Source organism: Hydra vulgaris, chromosome 08, assembly GCF_038396675.1.
Source record: "Hydra vulgaris chromosome 08, alternate assembly HydraT2T_AEP".
NCBI classification, from domain to species: Eukaryota; Metazoa; Cnidaria; class Hydrozoa; order Anthoathecata; family Hydridae; genus Hydra; species Hydra vulgaris.
The window spans coordinates 38,258,375-38,283,369 of record NC_088927.1 but is presented as its reverse complement, the minus strand read 5'-3'; the positions used below and the strand labels follow the sequence as shown (position 1 = coordinate 38,283,369).

Here is a 24,995-nt window from a genome sequence, read left to right as displayed (position 1 = left end):
AAGTTTCATGCCTATTGGCAATCATCAGCCATGAAGTACAAAAATCAAAAATATAAAAACCGTTTAAAAATTACAAACTACGGTAGAATGAGTTCTGACGTTATAGTACAAGAAGATATACATATATGTGTGTGTGTGTGTGTGTGTGTTTGTGTGTGTGTGTGTGTTAGTTTGACAATTTTCCATAGAATGTTGGATAAAATTACTTATGATGATCAGTTTAGCCGCATTTAAAGCCTTTGTTTTAATAATTTGATAAGACCTAAAAGTAAACATACATAGAAATGGGTCGAAAAAGCAGTAAGCAAAGCAACAAAGTGGCAAATAATAGGTATGAAGAATGGCTCAATGATCAGGAATAGAGAAATAGCAAGAAAATTTAAAAATTTCAGAAAATTGTGTCAGATATACTCCAAAGACATTTAAAACAACAGGTGGCAATGCAGCATCAAAAAGGTTAAAAAAAACTACTGAACATGAAAATGGTCATACTTTCATGTTCAGTAAGCTAAGAGCCAATCCAATGTTAAGTTATGGTGAACTCACCAACACATTCAATGAAAACCGTGAAAAACATAATTCATCAAATACAGTTAGAAACATTTTACTAAGGAAAAAAATAGGTGTCTATGTAGCTGTTAGAAAACCTTTGTTGACGGCCAGAGATCAGCTCTAGTAAGCGACCGGGGCTATGGCCGGGGCTAGGTTTGATAACACATAGCCGCGACCGGGGCCAGGTTTATGACCAGGGCTGCATAAATATTGATAGAACCTATAAAAATGTTATTTTTAATTAAAATTTACGACATAAATTTTATTTAAAAACAACATTTTATAGGATTTATCAATTTTAATGCAGCCCCGGGCGGGTTTATGACCGGGGCTGCATTAATATTAATAGATCCAATAAAAGTATTGTTTTTAATTATAACTCATATCATAAACTTTAATTAAAAATAACATTTTTATAGGATCTATCAATATTTATGCAGCCCTGGTCATAAACCTGGCCTCGGTTGCGGCTATGTGTTATCAAACTTAGCCCCGGCCATAGCCCCGGTCGCTTACTAATCAGCTCACAAGATTTAGGTGATGTAAGGAGAGAATTGGATGGTCTTTGGAGAAATGGAAGCAAGTAATTTTTAGTGACAAAAGTAACTTTGAAGTGATAAATAGAAAAAGCAAAAAGCTCTTATTAAAAGATTTAAATCAGAAAAGTATAGTAATTACTTTGTTGTACCAAGGTTGCAAAGGGGTGGCGGCAATGTTGCTATCTGGGGCTGCTTTAACTTTAATGGAGTAGGAGTGTATAACATTTATACAGGTGGAATCAACCAACATACATATAAAGAGACGCTAGAGAACTGCATGGTTTCATCAGTGGACATGCTGATTGATCAAAACGAATGGTGGCAATTACAACAAGATTTGGCCCTTGCCCACAGCTTGTACAGTAAAAGCATAGATGAAAGAAAATAAAGTAGATTTAATGCCCTGGCCAGCTCAATCAGATTTGAATCCAATTGAATCTATTTGGGCTTGGATGGACAAAGAATTAGTCAAGTTGCAAGTACGAAATTTTACTGCATCTATTTTTTTTGAAAGCACTAAATGTTTAACAGTTTCATTTCAAAGCTTTTTAGAATTTGTGTGATTTTAAATTTGCTGCATTTTTCATTTTTTTCAAAATATATAATTAATAATAAAGCTTATAAAAGTAACATAAATTTATAATAGAGAAGTATTCAATTACTTTTCTGATAAGATATGGAGCATCTACATTCAATCTGCATCTACGTTCAACAATATGTATTGCACCATCATCACTTTTATAATCATAGGTAATATCACTCCCAAGAAATGCAGGTATCATTTTACATGTAGGAAAACGTTTCTCATATGCCTATGAAAAAGAAACAAAAAACCAACAAATTTCACAAAATTTCACAACTTAAAATAACAATAAACAAAATATGAAATATAAAAATAATGTTAAATTTGTAAAATCATATGATAAAAGAATATAAGTGTATTTTGTCACATGGCCCTTGAAGATTCGATAAATCTCTAATATAATACCTCCTCTTCCCCCTCCCCCTACCTTCCTTTGAAAAAAAAAAAAAATTAAAATAAAGGTATTTCAACCTGGGTTTCAAAAAAAAAAAAGGTTTTAAATTTACTGTTTATGTAAAAAACGGATCTTAACAACTCTTCGTCTTTAAAAACAACAAAATTAACTTTATATAAAAACCATCAAATATAATTTGGGATAATTAAATAAATTGACTGATAAATAAATAGAACATGTGAGGAGTGCTGCTACATTGACTGAAGGTTTGGTGTGAGCAGGCAATCTATTGATTAAAATTTTTTTAATTTATATTATATATATACATATTATTTATAAATACATATTATTTATATATATATAAATAATATGTATATATATATAATATAATATATATATATATATATATATATATATATATATATATATATATATATATATATATATATATATATATATATATATATATATATATATATATATATATATATATATATATATATATATATATATATATATATATATATATATATATATATATGGATGACGTAGAGCCAAACCAGCCTTTACAACGATTATGTTGAAATGAGATAATTTGACGCAAAGTTTAAAAGTCTTTAACAAAAGCCACTAAACCGAAAAAATTAAAAGTAATTGCAGTTCAGTGCACTTAAAAATTTAAGTAAGTTTTACTATAATTTTAATTATAGTATTTTGGTGTTTGCAAAAAATATATAAACTAATTTTTTTCAACTTTGTTGTATAGGCTGGTTTGGCGCTTAACCATCTATATATATATAGCCTTTAGTGAGAACCACACTCCCCTAAAATGGTTTACGGGACAAATTTACAGCTCTCGCAAAAGTATAATTTTTTCTCTCTAAAATATAATTATCAATGTAACTAAAATGAAGCTCTCGTAAGAGGCTGTTTAGAGAAGCTGCTTGCATGGCTCGCCATGTTCATGTTAGGAGAGCTTTTTTCCACTCTTGCACTGATTTACTCTTGCCAGCTAACACTAGATAAGTCTGTTCTGGATGCAGCACCCTGCAAAATCATCACATGTGACAATTGATGTCCAAAAATGGTTGAGCTTGCTGCAGAGATATCTTTAACAGCACACTCAACTGCCTGAGAGTGACAGGGTATACCAAAGATGAAATCATACTGACGGTACTGAAGATTCTCATTCTCAATAGCTGCTAGCAATAGTGGTGATGTGAGGTCAGCTACAGTCCAGTCAATTATATCAAGTTAAAGCATAGGTGTTAAGCTTGATGGTTAAGTTACCAAAAACACGCACAGAAGAACTACAATTTACTTCTCAAACCAATTATTTTGTCACAACAGAAATGTCGCACAGAACCATCATTGTCACTAACATCAGAAAGAAGAATGTTTTCAGAGTGGGCAAAGAAGTTGTTGTTCTGCAACACAGGTTCTAATATTTTCCAATCTTCTGCTCCAAGCTCATGACACTGCTTCATCAAGTAAAAAAAGTTATTTGCACCATCAGAAAAAGAAGGACAACTCATGATGTTGAACCATGAAGGAGCGTAAACATTTACGAATAAGCGTACAATTTTGTAGAGTGATAGGGAACAGGCCTCTTTTGACATATACAATCTCAAAATTTTGTTTGCTTTTGTCAGCCACTTAGTGTGGCTTAAATTTTCTGACATTTTGTTCTGTAAAAGTCTAATTTTGTCACTATCTGTATAATCTTGCTGGACTGTTAAGCCTGCTCTAAAAAAGATATTTCTGATCTGTACTTAGATTGTTCTTAACCTCATAATTTACCTCAACAACTTTTCCTAGCATAGCTTTAAACTTTAAAATTGGTAAATACTTGGGATCAAAGTCTAGTGCACTCATAATTGAATTACTGGAACTATTAGGACCTCTTGTACATCCTCAATCAAAAGCAGAAATCTATTTCCGAAATGGTAGTTCATTAGCATGCAACAGGCAAACAAAACATTGCAGTGGTCTTGCAATGTCTTTCTCTAAGTTTTGAATCACATCATTTCTTTTGTCTGTATTATTTACTGTGCCATCACAAACAACTGCCTTTAGCGTACCAGCTGAATTTGTATTTACAATTATTGATAGTTACAATATCTCATTTGCAATGTCAGACTTAGGGTAAATTAACAAGACTGAGAAAACTGCATAGCTCATTACTTAGGAGGCTGTGCTCTATCTCTGAATGAGTCAAGTTCTCTTTAAACTTAAAATATGCCAAAAGTAACCCAAAAATTAAACATAAAAAACCATCACCACCACATAACTATTTTAAAATATATTTTACTAATATTCAAGGTCTGCAAAGCAACCTTCCATCAGTTGAATGTTAGCTCTTGCAAAATTCATTAGACTTGTTTGCTCTTAGTGAGACTAATTTAAATTCTGCTATTCCTTCTTCTGATCTTAGTGTTGATGGGTACTATCCTTTGATTTGCGAAGATTCTAAGTCACATACATGCGTATCAATTCACCTATGTGTCAAGAAATCAGGTTCGAATCCCTTGACCATTCTTTTATGTGCTTCTGCTTAGCACCTCTTCACTCTATTGCCTTTCTCTTTGTTCTTTATCATTCTGCTTCTTCCCCAGACTGCACTCTTTTAGATGTAATTTCTGATCAAATTGACCATACCCTCTCTCTTTACTCCTTTGCCAATATTGCTGTTATTGGCGACTTTAATACTTATCACACTGTATGACTTGGCTCTAATGCCACTGACCCTGCTGGCACTAAAGTCTATAACTTCTGCATTTCTCAATCTCTTAATCAGATAGTTAACTTTGTGACTCATTTTCCTGACATAATCATTTACCTTCACTTCTTGATTTATGTCTGGTCTTTGATCCTAGCTTGTATTCAATTTCTTCTTTTTCTCCTTTAGGTAGTTCTGACTATGCAATGATCTCTTTAAATCTTCCATCTTGTACTTCCTTTTCGGACTCACCCTGTCATTGCACTACTTAATACTACCCAAAGCTGACTGGGATTCTTTTTGTGATTTTCTTTTTTTGATGATTGTGATGGTCCTTTGGTTGATGTCTTTTCCCTCTCAGCTGAAAAATACGCCTCCTACGTAACCTCCTGGATTCAGGCAGGAATGGAAGCTTCTATTCTTTTTTGTCGATTCCAAGTCAAGTTCCAAATCCAAATTCCAAATCAATGGTTTTCACCCTCTTGTGCAGCTGCTACACCTAATCATAATCATTTTTTTCATCTTTTTCAAAAGAACAACTCTCTTGAGAACAAACAGCTATTTATCATTGCAAGAAATCCATGTAAAAAAGTGCAGTCAGATGCTCTGACAGCACCTTTTTACATCGGGGAATAATGAAGCTCCATTATTCTCAGTTCACTAAATCTTGTCTCTTATCTCAAAAGTTTGGCTCTAGAGACTTTTGGAAAATCTTTAACAGTGTCGTTAACTAAGGTAGGTCTAAAATTCCATCTCTCATTCATAAAACTGATCTTATTACCTCTCCCAAGGATAAGGCAGAATTATTTGCAAAGAGCTTTTCTTCTAATTCGATTCTCAAACCATTCTTCCTTCCATTCCGATTAAACATGTTAACCAATTGTTAGACATTCAAATCACTCCAGCTTTCGTTGCTAAATTCATCTCGATTAAAATCTTCTATGGCTTGTGGTCCAAACAACATTCCTGTCATAGTCTTACAAAATTGTTCTTCAAAACTCTCTTCAATTCTCTCTAAACTATTTAATAAGTGCTTGACTGAGTCTTGTTTTTCTGCTTGCTGGAAAATGACATCTGTTGTTCCAATTTTTAAAAACTCCAATAAACATTCCGACCCCTCCAATTATCTCCGATTAGTCTTCTTTCTGTTATTTGCAAGGTTTTTGAGTCTTCAGTAAACAAATATCTTACATTCCATCTTGAATCTTGAACTTACTGTCTGACATTCAATACAGTTTTTGATCCTCTTGCTCTATGGCTGACTTGCTAACTGCTGTGACTAAAAGATTTTATTGTGCATTAGATGGAGGAGAGGCTAGGGCTATTGGTCTTGACATACCTAAGGTTTTCAACAAAGTTTGGCATGCTGGTCCTCTCCATAAGCTTGTTTTTTATGGTGTATCTGGGAAAGTTATTGAGATTATTAAATTGTTTCCTTCTAATCGCTTTATTAAAGTCATCCTTGAAGGCCAACACTCTTCTTTATTTCCAGTAACTTCTGGGGTACCTCAAGGTTCTATTTTTGGTCCTGTTTTGTTTCTTATCTACATTATTGATCTTTGTGTTAACCTTACATCTATCTGCTCTTTTTGTCCATGATTCAACTTTATACTCCTGTCTTGACAAAAAGTCACCTCTTTTCAATTGCGTAGAGGAGGCACAATGGTTTGTAAATTTTAACTCCAGCAAAACTTAATTATTTACTGCAAACAACTATCGCAGTACAGTCGACATTCCTATATTAATGAATGGCAACCCTCTCACTGAGTCCTCTTCTCTACGCCTTCTTGGATTATCGTTTACTACTGGCCTTTCATGGAAACCATATATACAATCCATTACTAAATTAGCATCTGCTAAGGTTGTTTCTCTTTATCGTGATTGCTATTTTCTTTCTTCCGATTTCATTCTTCTAGAAAAGGACCTCTACAAATCTCTTATTCATTCCTTATGGAATACTGTTGTCATATTTGAACTGGTTCTTCTAATGATGCTCTTTCTCTTCTGGACAAGGTCCAAAAATGCATACGTAAATTGCATATCTTTCTCTTTTCTACAAATACTATCATGGTCGCTGCACAAAGGAGCTTTCATCTCTAGTTCCATCAACTAAAACTCATTCTCGCTTGACTTGTCATTCAGCTAAGTCTCATTCGTTCACTGTATCTGTTCCTGCATGCTCTTTTTTCCTATTATTTAAAATTAATTCTTGTATCTCGTCAGCATGCTTAGAAACTTGTTTCTGCTGCCAAAAACCTCTCTGACATCTTAGTTTTGCAAGATATATATTACAATCTCTGCTGACAATAGCTTTATATTTTTCAGCACTGCATTCACTACAAGACAAGCATCTCTGTTACTAATCTTGCATCTGTCCAAAGCTTTACACAATTCTGGATATTGCTGAATGTTTCTGGCTGCTATAACACCATCATCAGATTTAATACTGGAAATTTCACTGTCTATAACTTCATCACCAGTGTTTAGTTGCAGTTTTAAGTCATCAGCCTCATCATTTGCATCATCACTCATGTCGCTGTAGATATATTTCACTTTTGTATATAATTTTATTTTCTAATGATGCTCAAACTTTAAATGTTTGACTGCTCTCATCTCTTTCTTCTGCAACTTAACTGTAGCCTTTTTCTCTATAGCGCTTATATACATTAGGGTGTCTATTTTCACTTTTTTTTTAATTTGATGATGACTAGTATTTTTTTTTTGTAAATCAGTATGCAAAACATAAAACTGATTTTTTTTGAAAAATAAATATTTTAAGCTACTTTTTTTCACCCTTAAACTATTATTTTTTTGGACTTAATTTTCATTCTTGAAACTAAAGTTTGCTGTAATCTCCAAAGAAGGTTGCATTTATTTCCCAAACCATGTAGTAAACTAAAATTTAACTTCGTGTACAAAATTCCGCATTTCAAAATTTAGTTAATTAAACAACGTGTGAATTACAAATATATTTTAAGTATACACTCTCCTTTTATATTTTGTTTATATTTTTTGGATTATATAGGAATAATGATTTAAAGTTGTTTATTTTAACTGTGGGTTTTACAAGTTGAAAAAACTAAAATTTATAATGCTTTGCTATTAAATTTTAATACTTTTTTAAATATATATATATATATATATATATATATATATATATATATATATATATATATATATATATATATATATATATATATATATATATATATATATATATATATATATATATATATATATATATGTAAATTATGTTAGTGTATTTTACAAATAGAGTGCTCAATGTTCTTCAAGAACAGAGCAATAATAAATTAGCAAAAAACAGTTATCTAACTTTTTTCTTCTACTTGAAGTTTTACCATTGCTGGATCATCAGGAAGAGTTCTTCCTGATGATCCAGCAATGCTTCAGCAAAGCTTCCTGAAGAAAAAAGTTAGATAAGTGTTTTTTACTAATTTATATATATATATATATATATATATATATATATATATATATATATATATATATATATATATATATATATATATATATATATATATAATATATATATAATATATATATATTTATATATATATATATAAACATATATATATATATATATATATATATATATATATATATATATATATATATATATATATATATATATATATATATATATATATATATATATATATATATATATATATATATAACCTCCTGAGTTTGATTTTTTAGTAATTGCATATGTTTAAATTAGTTTATTAATCCTTCAACCCAGCACAAATTTACTTTAATGTTAAACCAGTTGGGAATATAGACACCTACTATGTACTCAACAATCATTTTCAACCTATTTAAAAGGTCACCTGTTAACCCATGTTTAGATACCCAGATTCTGCAAAATCTTAAACCAGTTAGCCATCTACTATGACAAACAGGACTGATTTCTAATAATGCAAGTCTCTTAGGCAGAACTCCAGTTTTAATAGATGTCACAATTTGGTCCGCATAGCTCTGATCAGTGTTTAGATCTTTGATAATGTCAGGACTAAGGTAGATAAGTGGAAAGTTTTCACACACTTTTAAAAATTATGGGTTAATTTCAAGGTTGGTAGCATCATTCAACATCTTACCCATCGGTCCTGACCAATGATTGCTTGTTTTAGTAGGACCATCAAGAAACTTAATAAGACTTCTTAACCCTAGTTCCCCAGTGTGCAGATCACATACAATCCATACAAGTTTTTTAGGTTTTTTTCAACCCATTATATTACTCCTCCAGCCCATCTAGTATTTAAATTAGAACTATTACAACCTATGGCTTTCAATGTCAAAAAACGCCTTTCTTTCAGCCATTCAATTAAATGATCAGCAATTATTTCTGCAGGTTTTTTTAAATCTGATTCTTCAGGAACAAAATGGATAATAGGAATATAAATAGATAAATAGGAACAAAACGGAATAGATTTCCACAAGGTTCACTGCACACAGTACAATGTTCTTCTTTTACTAAACCTGGGAATTTTTTGCCTTCAACATCAAAGAAAATTTTAGTGTCATCTTTTCTACCATCAAAACAAATACAACTCTAACCATTATTGTTAAGTTCATTTTGGAGTTTTAAGATCAACTCTTTTCCAATATTTTCTTGACCACGCTTAACTTTGTTGTGGTCAATAATTAAGCAAGTGTTTCCTTTAGTGATAATTTTAGCATCAATAAGGGGAGAAGTTGCTATTTCTGCAGTTTCTCTTAAACCTGTATGATGCCTTAAGCTTGCTATTGCTATATTTTTTATATTCATGGTGTTATATTATACACTTTTTTCTTTTACTTTTTTCGCTTTTGAAATAATAATTTTTATCTTATCATTTGTATCTTCACAGACTTCATCTGAGTCACTCTTGGGAAAAAAATTATTTTCTTGATTAAGAATCTCCTGGTTTGTTTTTTATTTTTTTATTTGTGAAACCTGATTTTCTATTGAAAGTCATTTAATTTTTTAATTTTGTTTTTGAGTTTCAATATGATCAATGCCAGCTATTTAAAGGATAGCTTTGGTCCCAACTTTTACTCTTCGATATCCAACAAAGTTCAACAATTTTTTTTTTTCATTTTTACAAGTACATATAATGTGAGCTTTTCTGTCACAGTTTCCTTCACAATTATTCTCTAAGCAAAAAAGTATTTTACAATCACATGTAAACAAATCAAAAATTTTATCAAGTTTTTGCATAAATTGATTTCTAATTGGTGAGACTACATTGCCATTACTAACTTTAACAGCCAATAACCACAAATCTTTTACTTTACATTTGATTCTTCTTTCAGAATTAATAACTGGATTTACCAATTGAGAATTAGCTTTTTTCCACTGTAACAAAATTCCTGGAATAATATACTTTACAAGCTGATCTACAGTATGGTTTCTGTAATCTTTTCCACTAATCTCCCTTAAATATAGGCCATACTTGAGAATATCTCTGGAAGTTGGGAGTTCTGATGGAGGAAACTCTGAACTCTTTTCAATCAAGTTACTAAGTTGACAAGCTGATTTACTTCTGGTTTTGGTGGTATATGACATTTATATATAAAAATTTTTTTTTTTAAAAGAATTAAAAAATTTCTTATACTCTAAAAATATTTTACTTTATCTACAAATAAAAAAAGTTTTACTTAATACAGTAATAATTTTTAAAAACATTGAGACATCTTTCTGTAAAAATTTATGAATAAATTAACTTTATTTATATAAATTTTTATTATATAAATAAATATATACATAAACAACTTTTTGAAATTAAAAAAATTTATATATATGTATATAATTTTTTTGAATTTTGGTGCTCCAAGAAGACCTTATGGCCTTGTCACAGAGCACCGCGAAAGTGCATTTAAACAGGAAGTTAACCCCTCCTTCCTTACCATGATGCAAAAATATGTCCAGAGCTCGTTTTGAACCGGGATCTCCTGCTTCTATAGCAAGCGCTCTAAGCACTGCGCCACGACCGCAATCTATATTCACTGGGGTATGACTTTTTTTCAATCCCATGCTCCTGTACTGTAGTTTGATGAACTTTTACCTAGAAAGCATGAAATGAATTATTATTTGCATATTTTCTGAAAAAAGTTCACCCCGCCATTGAAAAATCAATTTTTAACTACGCAAACCAGTTTTTGTTGTCATCATCATTGAAATTTATATAAATTCAGTTAAATATCTTAATAAGAATATTTTTTTTTTAATAAAAAATCTTTGAGACAACTAGGATGCACATACAACTTAGGATGCACATACATTGGCCGAAAAATATATACTCATTAAAATATTCAGCTGAATTTAAATATATTTCAATGATGACGACAATAAAAACCGGTTTGCGGCGCTAAAAATCAATTTTTCAATGGCGAGGTGAACTTTTTTCTAAAGATATGCAAATAATAGTTCATTTTGCGCATTTTAGGTAAAAGTTCATCAAACTACAGTACAGGAGTATGGTTGTGAAAAAAAGTCATAACCCTAATATACACAAACACAGAAGTTTTTGAAAGGTATTAAAATTTAATAACAAAGCATTATAAATTGTAGATTAATAATGCTTTATAAATAAAATGTACGACACACAGTTCATCATTCCTACATAATCCAAAAATATATAAACATTGCAAAAAGGAGAGTGTGTATTTAAAACATAATTGTTGTTTACACGTTGTTTGTTAAACTAAATTTTGAAATGCACAATTTTGCGGACAAAGTTAAATTTTTGTGTACTACATGGATTGGTAAATAAATGCGATCTTCTTTGGAGATAATGGCAAACTTCAGTTTCAAGAATAAAAACTCCAAAAACTCCACAAAAAAAATAGTTTAAGGGTGAAAAAAAGTAGCTTCAAAGATTTTGTTTTTCAAAAAAAATTATTTTTATGTTACACATACTGATTTACAAAAAAAAAATACTAGCCATCATCAAATTTCAAACAAAAGTGAAAATCGACACACCCTAATATACATTTTCCTTTTAGCTTTTTCGTCCAACCAGAAAGACCATTCTGTTGGAGGTATTTTATGCAACAGTGGATAAATACATTGTGAATTCTCTTGCACACCACCATCAATACATTTACAAGTACATATATTAAATACAGTTCATAATGATTTTAAAAAGTCTTAGTAAGTGATGAATGCAGGCTTGATCGGGAAGCGGTAGCAATTGCTCTTGAATACTGACCACGGAAATATTTAATTGCAAAAAACTGGCCAGATTTTTTAGCTGTTTTGAGAACATCTAAGTTTATGTATGTTTGTAAAACAAAATAGTTTCATCCAAACAAAATTTTTTTGTTTTACAGACATACATGGAAACATACATAAACTTGAATGCTCTCAAAAACATCTTGGTGCGAAGTCTAAAAATTGTATTATTCAAGATGTTAAGTTTTAAGGTTTTTAGCATAAATTCTTTTAAGAATATATTATCAAACAAATTATTATTTTGTTGCTCATTCTCGGAGCCACATCTGCAAAGCCATAAATCTTTTAAACTATCATTATTAGTTTACAAAAATATAGATTTTACTATAGATTTTATTAGTGATGAAATTATAAATCATCAAAGTTAATAAAACTATGAAATAAGCACACAAATTTCTAGTTACTAAACACAAATAGGCATACAAAGTAACTCTTTGTTGTGAGCAAGCACTGCACAGTCACGACATATATATATATATATATATATATATATATATATATATATATATATATATATATATATATATATATATATATATATATATATATATTGTAATTCACCTCCCCGAGGCCAAGAAGGCCACTACAGATGAGGAGGCTACTTGTGGTTATAACCCTCCCTCAACTCTATAACTCCGAAACACGAACCTTGACAAACAAGGTTGCTGCACGGAGAAACAAGTTGAGCGCGGTACTACCATGGATGTGTTGGGAATCGAACTCGGAACCTCTCACTTATGAATATATATATGTACTCTCGAGTACTTAATAGAAGTGGTTGGGGCAGATGTTTATTAACTTTTAGAAAATTTTCCCATCCACGATAAGCTCATTAAGCCACACCTCCCGTTTATTAATTTTTACAACAAAATTTTTACAACGAAAAGATTTTCTCAAAACTAAAAACAAAATATAAGTGAAAATCGGCCTTAAGAATTAAAAAACATACTAGTAACTGATAAATATTGAAGCTTTCGGTGTAAATTAGGACCCTCTTCCCTCCCCTTCTTCCCTCTCCCCCTCTCCCCCCCTCCTCCTTATACTTACAAACTCGTTATACTTAAACTTAAATTTACTTTTTTCTGTTTTGAATACTAATTAAAATTAAAAAGCCCACTCGCAAAGCATCATCAGCGGTATTGTGAAGCAGTTCCACTTCCTCTTCATAAAGTATTTTAACCTTTTTATCTATCTTTTTATCTATATTTTTATTTCTATCAAGTTAATTTAATTTCTACATTAACTCAATGATTTAATTATTTCATTTGTTCATCTTTCTAGGAAGAATTGTTTAAATGTTAAACTTTTCAAACTATGCAAAGCATAAAATAGTTATTAAAAAAATTAACTTTTTTTATTTATAAAATAATTTAGCTTCAATAAAACTAAAACTAGCGTTAGCTTTATTAGAATCATGTTGGACTTTTCGGGGCTGAGCGCTATTTTTATGTGCCACAGCTAACCCCAATCCTCCTTAATCCAGCACTGGATATAAGACACGAGTATATAAATAAAAATTATATTATACTTATTGATAAATAAAAGAACATTTGTTTCCTTATTAAGCCCTTTATGTAAAAAATGTCGCTTAATTTTATAAAAAAACTATAAAAGAGCAATGTTTCGAAAATATTTGTTCTAAAGATAGTTTATTTTGTTTGTTTTTTCGCGTTAAAAATTATTTTCTTTTCCTATTTTTTTTTTTTGTAATTGTCTCTCATCAGTCCAATTAATCTTAATTGTGCTTTTTTTTTGTTTTTTGAAATGTTTTCAAAACGACTAAAAAATCTGTCCAGTTTTTTGCAACTAGATATTATTTCCGTGGTCAGTAATCAAGAGCGATTGCTTCCGCTTCCCAACCAAGCCTGTGGATGTCTTCTTAGAACTGGGATATTTACCAAGACCCTTAACTTTGTCAATCAATATCTTTATATGGTTGACTACACTCATGTAGATGCTTAGAACTTCCTGTGCCACAACTGTCACTTTCTTCTGCATACAATCATATTTTTTGTGCTTTAAGTAGTAGTCATGCAGTCTTTAAACATCACTAGAAGTAGGAAGTTGATTTTTTTTCATAACTGCAGGCTGGCCCAGAACAGAGTGTTTGGTTGCAACTCTTGTGCTGATGGACACCATTTCTTAATACCATGGCCTACTATATAACACGGCCGGATTTGTTGCCTTGAACGCAAAAAATTAGTGGGCCGAAAAAACACGAGTTTGAAGTTTACAATGAACCGATTTAACAATTTTAAATTAAACTTTTTTTAATTCAAGTAATACTTTATTTTGCAATGCCAAAAAAGTGTTGTGTTGTTGGTTGTAGAAGTAATTATAAGCGAAAGATTGAAGAATGTTCCAGTAACAGCAACCACGTAACATACAAAACTGTGTTTAGTTTTCCTGATAGCAATCAGTTAGATCTTCGAAATTGTTGGATTAAGTTTGTCAACCGAGCTGATTGGAGCCCCACAGAAAACTCAGTTATATGTATCGATCATTTTGAAGATAAATATTTGAAAAGAGGTAAACGTATAACATTGAATTATTGCGAAAATCCTATACCAACAATTATTACCAACCAAAACATCCTATCAAAGCCATCTTTAATTCAATCAACCTCAGCTTTACGTAAGCCCCCTGCAGTTCGTATATATTCTCATCCTTTTCTCGATGAAACATACGATTTAAGAAAACATGATACAATTAAAAGCATTATAGATCTTAGTGAAAGTTTTTGTCCAGCAGGATTTTCATTTAAACTAGTTGATAACCGTGTGTTATTTCTTCGAATTTATTTTGACGACGGGGATGTTACTCCTAACATTGAGAGTATTACTATTGATAAAGAATAACATGTAAAGCTACATATGAAAGGTATCCCAGTTCCATTGCCTAAATGGTTTAGAGAAGGCAGTGTTTGTAAATTGACCAGTGCCAGTATGCTTGTTAATTTTGTTTCTTATATGCATGAAGTTGCAAAGAACGTATCAAAAAGTGTATTATCAGATTTATATAAATTATCTCTTTATAAACCACAAGGACGTCCAATCTACACAAATGAAATCATTAGATTTTCTCTAATGCACAGATATACATCAAAACAGGCTTATACTTTGCTATTAGAAGAGTTTCCACTTCCTTCGTTGTCTTATTTAAAATCACTTTCAAAGGGTGGCATTGATCCATTATCAGGATTATTATTACTTTTAGAAAATGGTAGTATTAGTGCTGACTGTGTTGTTTTAATTGATGAGATGTATTTACAAAAAGGTCTCCAATATCATGGAGGAAGTTTAATTGGTGCTGATGATGATGGTAATTTCTATTCTGGTATAGTTGTGTTCATGGTGGTTAGCTTGAAAGAATCTATCCCCTTTGTAATTAAGGCCTGTCCAGAATTTCAAATTTCTGGTTCTATGATTAGTTCACATATAGAAGAAACGTTAGATACTTTATATAAAGCATCTTTTAATGTACGAGCTATAATAACTGACAATCATGCAACAAATGTTTCAGCATTTCAAATTCTACGTTTAAAGTTTGGTGAACAAGATAATGAAATATATTTTACTTTTATGGAACACCGGGTTTACAATTTATATGACAGTGTTCATTTACTGAAAAACATTAGAAATAATTTATTAAATTCAAAACGGTTTGTATTTCCACCTTTTGATTTTATTGAGTTTGATGATATTATTCATGTTGAAGCTGGAGAAATTTCTTGGAGTTTATTGCATAATGTTTATGAGAAAGATGAATTGTTACCTGCTAACTTAAAAAAAGCTTTCAAATTGTCTGCCCAAACTTTACATCCAGGAAACAACAAACAAAGTGTTCCTTTAGCTTTAAATATTTTTGATGAAACCACCTCTGCTGCAATCATCAGCTATTTTCCAAACGAAACTGCAGCTGCTGGATTTCTAAGGCTTATTAATATTTGGTGGACTATTTCTAATTCAAAGGTAATGTTTAATACAAACAATAGGATTGGTAATGCAGCTATTCCAGGTGACAAAAAGTAACAATTTTTTCGAGTTTTTGCAACATGGATTAATGAATGGAAAAACTTGCAGTTTCAAAGATGTAATAAGTATACTTTATCTGCTCAAACAACTAATGCATTAATTACAACACTGAAGGGTACTGCAAGTCTGATTGAAGATTTATTTTCAGAAGGATATAAATATGTTTTAACTAGCAGGTTTCAAACTGATCCATTAGAAAGACATTTCAGTAAATATCGACAAATGAGCGGTGGAAGATTTTTAGTCAGTTTACGTGAAGTTCAAAGCTCTGAAAAGATATTATGCATGAAATCCTTAATTAAAGCCAATATCAATTGTTGGACGAGCAATCTTAAACTTGATACAAAAATTGACAAAAATGAACTTTTAATAAAATTGGAAAAATATAGCAATGAAATTCAAGAGAATGAGCTTTGTCATGACTCTTACGAAGTTGCAATCAATATATCTGGTTACATCACGAAAAAGATTGGGGATAAATATAACTGTTCTAACTGTCTGAAATCATTAAGTTTCAATAAAGTCTCAACAGAATATCTGGAAATTCTTTCACGTGGTGGTTTAACAAAACCTTCCAAAGAATTAGCTAACTATGTTTGTTATGGGTTTATAATTATGGACACTGTAAAGAAAATGTTATTAAAGTATTCCCATGATATAAAAAATGCATCCTTGCTAGCGCTAGAAAAATATCAACCAAGTGATAGTGATTTTATGTGTATAGAACATGAGGAATGGGGAAGGCATTTGGTAAACACAATTATTACCAACATATATTTTAACAATGAGCAACAAATTAAAAATGGAAACATTAGAAAAAATGAAGTTGCTGCCTTTAAAGTTCGACAAACCAAAAAAGACAAATGAATAAACCCATAACAACATAGTATATGTATATTGTTTTTTTGAGAAACAAAAGAAACTTGACTTGATTAATCTTTTTGTATTATATGTAAATGCTTTCAGTAAATGTGTACATTTAAAAATTATGCTAGTTTTACTAACATTTTTGTTAATTTTAGTTGTTTGAACCAATAATTTTAAGACTAAGATTTTGTAGATTAAAATTGATGGCTAAAATAGATAGTTCATTCGGCTTAATGCAATCATGATTTATTATTAGCTAACTGTTTTAGTGTTTGAAGGTTAAGAATTTTGGTAATAGTAATAATTATAGCTAAGAGCAAATTATTTAAATATTATTAATGTCTTTATATAATTACCTTCAGGTTTTGATTCAAAAGCTAAAAACCTAAAATCGGCCCACTAATTTTTTGCGTTCAAGGCAACAAATCCGGCCGTGTTATATAGTAGGCCATGCTTAATACTCAATACAATGGAACCCAACTTGGCCAACCAACAATAGATGATAAGTAGAAAAGATTAATAATAAACAACTGATTGAAATAAACCCCTTGGTACCCAGAATTAATTATCACTTTTTATTAAGAATCTATAATATAAAACAGAAAATGTTAAACGCGTATATTCTCATAATATACTAACCTTACTTCAGGTTTGATGGGGATAAACTTATGATATGTTAGGGTTACTTTGGGTTGAGTTAAGGTTAGGTTTTATTAATTTATGGTTACTTAGACTTATCTAATATCATTTCATGTACCACCAGACATAATATAAACTATAATGAAGCTCTTGCAATGTCTATGTTTATACTTATAAGTTTTATTTTGCGAAAACTTATAAGTATAAACTTAGTTTAGAAAATAATATTCTATAATAGTTACACATCAGTTTTATTTAATTAACAGATTGTGCAATATTAAAAAAGTAAAAACAGAAATTTTCTTATAATTAAGAAAAAATTTTGATTAAAAAAATTATTTAAATTCCTTGTAAATATGTTATAACACTGCGTCAAAAATGTTTATAAAGCATACATTTAACTATTTTGTCATAAGGCAAGTGAAAGCGCAACAGTATATATTTTTTAATAAATAATGCTTGGAAACTTGAAAATGCAAGCACATAATTAGCTTGGAAATGCTTGGAAACTTGGAAACACAAGCGCATAATTAAGCTTTTATAAAAAAAAATTAATAATAAATAAAAATATTTATAATTTTTTAAAACCATTTCAGTCTCCTTTTATATAAGGAGACCAAACCGGAACTGCAAATTCAAGAAGTGGAAAAATGAATGTTAAATAAAGAGATCTCATAAATTGACAATTGAAACTTGCGAACAATTTTTTAATAATTGGAGTTATTGCGCCTAATTGTATAATAAAAAAACATTTTATAAAAAAATATATTTTATACAAAAGGTATAATTTATTAAAAAAAATATAAGCCATAAATTCTAGAGTCAAATCTTTAAAAAAAATTTCAAAATTAATTGCAAATTTCATGAGTTTAAAAAAAGATAAACATTTAAATTTTTATACATATATATTTGAAAATTTTTTGTCTTTCTGTATCTTTTATGAAATAAAATATAATAACTCAAAAATTTTACAATCTGAAAGTTTTTGTTCCATAAATAAAACCATAGGTTGTTAAGAGTTAATAGCAAGATAGGATAAAAAATTTTCAACAAGTTGCATCATTAAAATTATTTGAAATTTTCTCAAATAAGGCCTTAGAAAAGAAGATCATCAGAGATTACTGAAAAATTAGGAGTTACCACAAAGAGCCTGTTTAATGCTCTTATTTTTAATCTTAACAAAGAAAGACAATTCAAAAATCCCTGAGTTCTAAAAGATTTGATGGAAAGTAAAATTGATGGGGCCCGCAATATATTATGCTCTAAAATCTACTAACCAGTAAAAACTCCAGCTTTAATGTTATTACCGCAGAATGAGGAGAGCTGCTTAAGTTATAAATGGCACATCCAACATAGCAAGAAAGTAATTTAAAAGCCACAAAATCTTTGCTGAAATACTTGGAGTTGATGTAGGTCCTATTAAAAGATTCTATATTATCTATTATGTGTTGTCCCTTAAGTACCCGATTGACCCAGAAAAACTTGAAGTATATTATAAAATTATGTTCAAGACATATGCAACCCATTTTAAATGGTATTCTATGTATGCTGAAATTCACAAGATGACTGTCTATTCATATCAGGTTGTATAAGGCAACCCAGTATGTCCTTATAGAAGGATGTTTAGACCATCTTTTGAAAATTTTGAAATTACATTAACCTTTTATTATTATTATTATTATTACTATTATTGTTATTATTGCTATTATTATTATTATTATTATTATTATTATTATTATTATTATTATTATTATTATTATTATTATTATACATTATATTCTTCATATCTAACAAATTATTGTATTGATGATATATATCCTAATTAAATTTACTTTAATAGGAGAAAATAAAAAAAAGATACATACATAAAATAGAGTATATATAAAAAATATAGTTTTTTTTTTAAACTAGAGATGTGACACATATTTGATTGCTATTTTTAAAGACTTAAACCCTTTATAATATTTTTTTTAAAGATTATGTTAAAAATAAAGAATATTTTAAGAACAATATGCACCAATAATTATATGTCTAGGTACTTATATACATGCGACCTTGCTCTGGTTTGTTAATTAATCTACCAAATCAAAAATATGTTCTCTTAAAAAATTTTAGCATATATATCTAAAAATATAAAATTATATATGGAAAAAACATGTATGCTATCAGAAGTGTACACTGGATTTTTATATTTTCTTTACTATTTTTAACCACCATCAATTTGAGGGGACTGTAAACTTTGCATGGTCATATAAACTGAACACTAAGAGATTATTGCATGAAATTTAAAATTTGTTGGTCAATATAAATTTAGATAAAAATAGTAAAGAAAATATTTTATAAACTCGTTGCTAATATGTTAAGGGCTGGGTGGGTTCAAAAATTAGAGTTCCCAAGCTCCAATCACTGCAATTCTTTGAAAAACATTCTTATTTGACATAAGTATGAACGTAAAAAAGTTTGAAGTTTGCACAATGCCTGTAAGTGGCAAAACTCAAACATCTAAAAACCCAGTACAAACCACCTCTGGCTATATATCATTGGTGTGCTATAAATAAATTGAAAATAACTATGTAAAAATAACTGAGTTTTCCCTGATAATTCCCATATTTTCCTATATTTTTAAGTATTTTTTTTTTCTGAGTTCGTGTGGTGGAAAGTATATATTTTTCCCTGTTTATGTTGAAGGATATATTACTTTCGCGACTGAATCCTTGTTCCCAAAACATATAGTTACTATTGTAATTCATTTATCTAAACATATAGCTACTATATATTATAAATGTTATAAAACCACTGTAGTGAGCAACTTTCAATATTAAAAGATTCAAAAACTGGATACTGCAAAGTAACTTTAATCTAAATATTAAAATGAAAAATATTCCCTGAGTTTTCCCTGATTTTCAAGATTTTCAAGAAAAATTCCCTAATTTTTCGGGTATTCCCTGATTTTCTAAATTTTAAAAACTTTTCCTTGGTTTTCCAGGTTTTTCCTGAGTGCCATGAACCCTGTATATATACTTTTTAAACCTTTTTTAATTTACACTGTGTTTCATCAATAAAGACTCATCAGAAATGATGTTCTGATGAGTCTTTATTGATGAAACACAGAGTAAATTGAAAAAAGTTTGATAAGTGATTTTCTACTAATTTATTATTGCTCTGTTCTTTTAAGAACATTGAGCACTCTATTATTTAAAATACATTTAAAATTGTTTATATATAGATACAGACACAGACATAAAACTCTATTAATTTTAAAAAACTTAGTCATTAATTACTTTAATGAATAATCTTTTATATTTTTAAATAAATAGATTCTATTTATTTATTAATTTAACTTAATATTCATTTTTATTTTCTTTATCTTTTTCAAATGCATTAAAGTGTATATATATGAACTGACTTATGTACAGACATAGGAGCGTGCCTCTAGACTAGTTGCAACCTAGTGTCATTACAAAATTTTAGTTATTGTGGCAATCTATCTATAGCCCAATTTTTGAACTAAATTCCAGGAGATTTTTTATGGGTATTTTTTTAACCAATCTTTGTAGTCATTAGATGCAATTGCTTTTAATTCTCTCAAAAATATTACAAAGACTTTAACATTATATTTGTATAATAAAAATTTGGTTTTGCAAAAATGCTTATAAAATATACTGCTATATAGAAAACACATTATTTAAAATCTATATAACTACATTTTTCAATAAGTTTCACTGAGTTTAATTTAAAAAGATAAATAGTAAAAATTTATTCTAGCACCTCATTTAGAAAGAAAAAAAACTTTCTAAATAATAAAACTAATTAAAATAACTACTTATTAGAAAAAACAAAGGTACTTCAAACATTATACCTCCATCACCATTTCAAAAGGGAATTCATATACACGAACTGGTGATGTATATTCTTGCACCATCTTTAATGGTTAACAAAGCATATCATAAGTTCTGGCATAAGTGAGTTAAATAAGTTTAATCTAAATACAAAATAAAAAGCTATTGTCATAAAAAAACATACTATATCTAATAAATACTGTATATATATATATATATATATATATATATATATATATATATATATATATATATATATATATATATATATATATATATATGTATATATATATGTATATATATATGTATATATATATATATATATATATATATATATATATATATATATATATATATATATATATATATATATATTAAACTATACATATCTAAAAAAATATATATATATATATATATATATACATATATATATATATATATATATATATATATATATATATATATATATATATATATATATATATATATATATATATATATATATATATTAAACTATACATATCTAAAAAAAATATTTATGATTTTATTATGATGTATTTAAATTGCATTTGAGATTTAAAATCACTGATAATGTTAACTTATATTAAAATTTGTATAGCAATCATTAAAATAAATATTAGAAGATAACACAAGTTATTAACATTTAAATGACTAAATAATATAATTATTAACAAAATTTTATCATGACCTTATTGTAACACATGATTGTAACATATTGATACAACAATGAGTTTTCATATGTTTTTGAATTATTAAGATGGTTATAAGATACTTCAGGAAAATTAATTATACATTCACTTTTGTAAATAACTATAGTTTATGGAATCTTGATAAGGTATTATTTAGAGTTAATTCATAATAAAATTATATAAACTTCATAAAATTTAATTCATAACAATTTAATGAAGCATAACTTTATAATGTTTTTCAATTATAGAGATTTCGTTTATCTAAAATCAAATGCGTGTTACAGATAATCAATAAGATTTCTAATACTTTTCTCATGTTATGGATTGTGCTGCATTATTTATTAAATAAGTTTTTTCTGTTATGAACTATGCTGCATTATTTATAATGCAGTCTCCTTCTTTTGTTTATTCTCCAACAAAACTATAACTAATCCATTTTAGTCTAAAATAACTACAATAAAACAAACTCTGAATATGTTTAATATGTAGATTATCGGAAAATAAACCTTAAGCATCCGATTTCTAGATAACATAATTAAAGTTCATGTAAGAGTGTCAACAAAGAAGCGCGGGATATAATGAGACTAAAACGCGTTTAAAGCCCCAAGATGCTTTGTTAAATATAGTGATAACGACGAACCAACTAAGTTGTGCTAACGATAAACTAAAGCACTAACCTGTCTCAAAGAACGTTTGTCGACGTACTAAGTGCAACAGCTTTGTACATCATTAAAAAATATAAAAATAAATGAGACTCTAGCTAAACTATGCTAAAATTTTTAAATATATAAATCTTGTACACATAACACATATGGATCTTAATTAGAACTTATGTCATGATTATTTCGATCATTATGATCACTGATTATTATGCTATTAGTTATTATCATGATGATGTGTAATGCATAAAAATATTGGTTGTGTATGTTTATCCGCAAACGCACACATGCACACGTGTATATATATATATATATATATATATATATATATATATATATATATATATATATATATATGTATATCTAACTATATATATATATATATATATATATATATATATATATATATATATATATATATATACATACATTTCTATACATATGTATATATATATATATATAAATATATAGAGAGAGAGAGAAAAAGAAAGAAAGAGAGAGAAATATATATTACAAATAGTTATATATATTATATATAGTTATATATATATATATATATATATATATATATATATATATATATATATATATATATATATATATATATGATTTTATAATATATTATGACTAATTTTTATTCATTTCTCTTCTACGATATTTTTTTATTTTATTTATTCTAGATAGATATTTATATAAAAGTATTCAATTCGTGCCCTGCTTAAAAAAAAATAACTTATAGTTTATATATTTTAGAATTTAATTTTCTATTAAAATAAGTATTGATTTAAGTTGACAAATTTAATTGTACAATTTTTTCAAGTAATTTATTGACAAGGAGTTGAATGTATTCAGATAACATTAAGGGTAGCACCAGGTTTATTTACTTCATTATGTAGATGGTGGATAAGTTTTAGTAGATATATTAAATATATTTAATAAATTTAAATATATATTTTATTTTCCGGATCTGGTGTAAAATTTGAAAGTTGAATTTGAATGATTGTTTTTATGCAGACTGTGATTGTATGGTTTAGATTGTTTAAAATTCTTTTCAATGTGCTGAGACAAAGAATGTTAAGATGTTATCAATGGGAAGGGTACCATGGTAGGTTGAATCTTAAAATTTAATATTAGCTTCTTTAAGGAGACTGTTTTGAAAGACTTGGATTTTGGTTTTAATTTTAATAGTCCCAGAGGTGATCAGAACTGCATTGTAGGTATAGTGGCTATGACAATAATAGTGGTAATCATATATAAACATATGTAAGATCATCCACCAAGTATTTAGAGTTGCTTAAAAAGGTATTCATTTGGGGCAATTTTATTATTAGGCTAGTCCATTGTTTGTCAAATTTGAAGCTTGAGTTGCTAACCAGGGTGATAACCATGACAGTAGGTTGATCTTAAGTTTGTGCGTAAGAATAATGTGATCAATGTCAAATATTTTCACAAAATCAAAGATACTTGCAGTTAGTGTGATAATACAGTTATTAGCAAATCCTTATTCATCTATTACTTGTACAATGGCATCAATCGTACTTCCAGGAAGAAAACCAAGTTGACTAATTAATTGGCAGGCCTCAGCAGGAGTAAATGAGTACAAGAGTGGAGAAAAGCTTTCCTAAAACGAACATGGCAAGCCATGCAAGTTGCTCCTCTAAACAGCTTTTTACGAGAGCTTTTGGTTTTCAAACAATTTATCTGTTTATTCATTAAAAAGTAAATTAAATACAAAATTCGGTTTTATACTAGTTATAAGTATTTGTTTGTAATGTTGATGTTACAAGAATATGTAATCGGTATACAAGGGAAATGCGCTAAGTCTATTTTTAGCAGTATGGAGTTATTTATACCACTATTTAGTATTTTAAATTCTGTATCGTTTGATATTGCACGCAAATTTAATAAAATAATTATTAATGAGTTATTAGGATTTTTTATTTCAACTATTACACAAAACTTATCGTTTTAATTTTATGCAAAATTAGTTTTTTCATTATCTCAAAATGATCTTTTTGGACTTAGCGCATTTCCCTTGTATAACAAGCATCATTTTTGCCCTGTGAAAAAATTTGTAATAACCATTTCTTTTAAAAAGCATTGCAGTTTATTATGCAATTAATTAATTTTTTTTATAAAAATGACTTGATGTTTTTCATTTAAGTTTCAATGATAATTAAACTTTAGCAAGAAAAAATTATATATTTGGTAGAGCAGTAAATT

The 24,995-nt window shown here is 28.5% G+C and overlaps 1 protein-coding gene across 1 annotated transcript in view; it reads right to left on the bottom strand.

Annotated features, from left to right (window-relative positions):
- LOC100212304 (SEC14-like protein 5) overlaps positions 1-21,565 on the bottom strand; it is a 43,550-nt gene extending 21,985 nt beyond the window's left edge. The window contains exons 1-2 of the mRNA XM_065803651.1: positions 21,424-21,565; positions 1,754-1,903 (exon numbers count right to left, since the gene is read on the bottom strand). Coding sequence (XP_065659723.1) covers positions 1,754-1,903; positions 21,424-21,486 — 213 coding nt within the window. The 5' untranslated portion in view covers positions 21,487-21,565. The remainder of the gene's footprint in view (positions 1-1,753; positions 1,904-21,423) is intronic.
- Between the last annotated feature and the right edge of the window lie 3,430 nt (positions 21,566-24,995).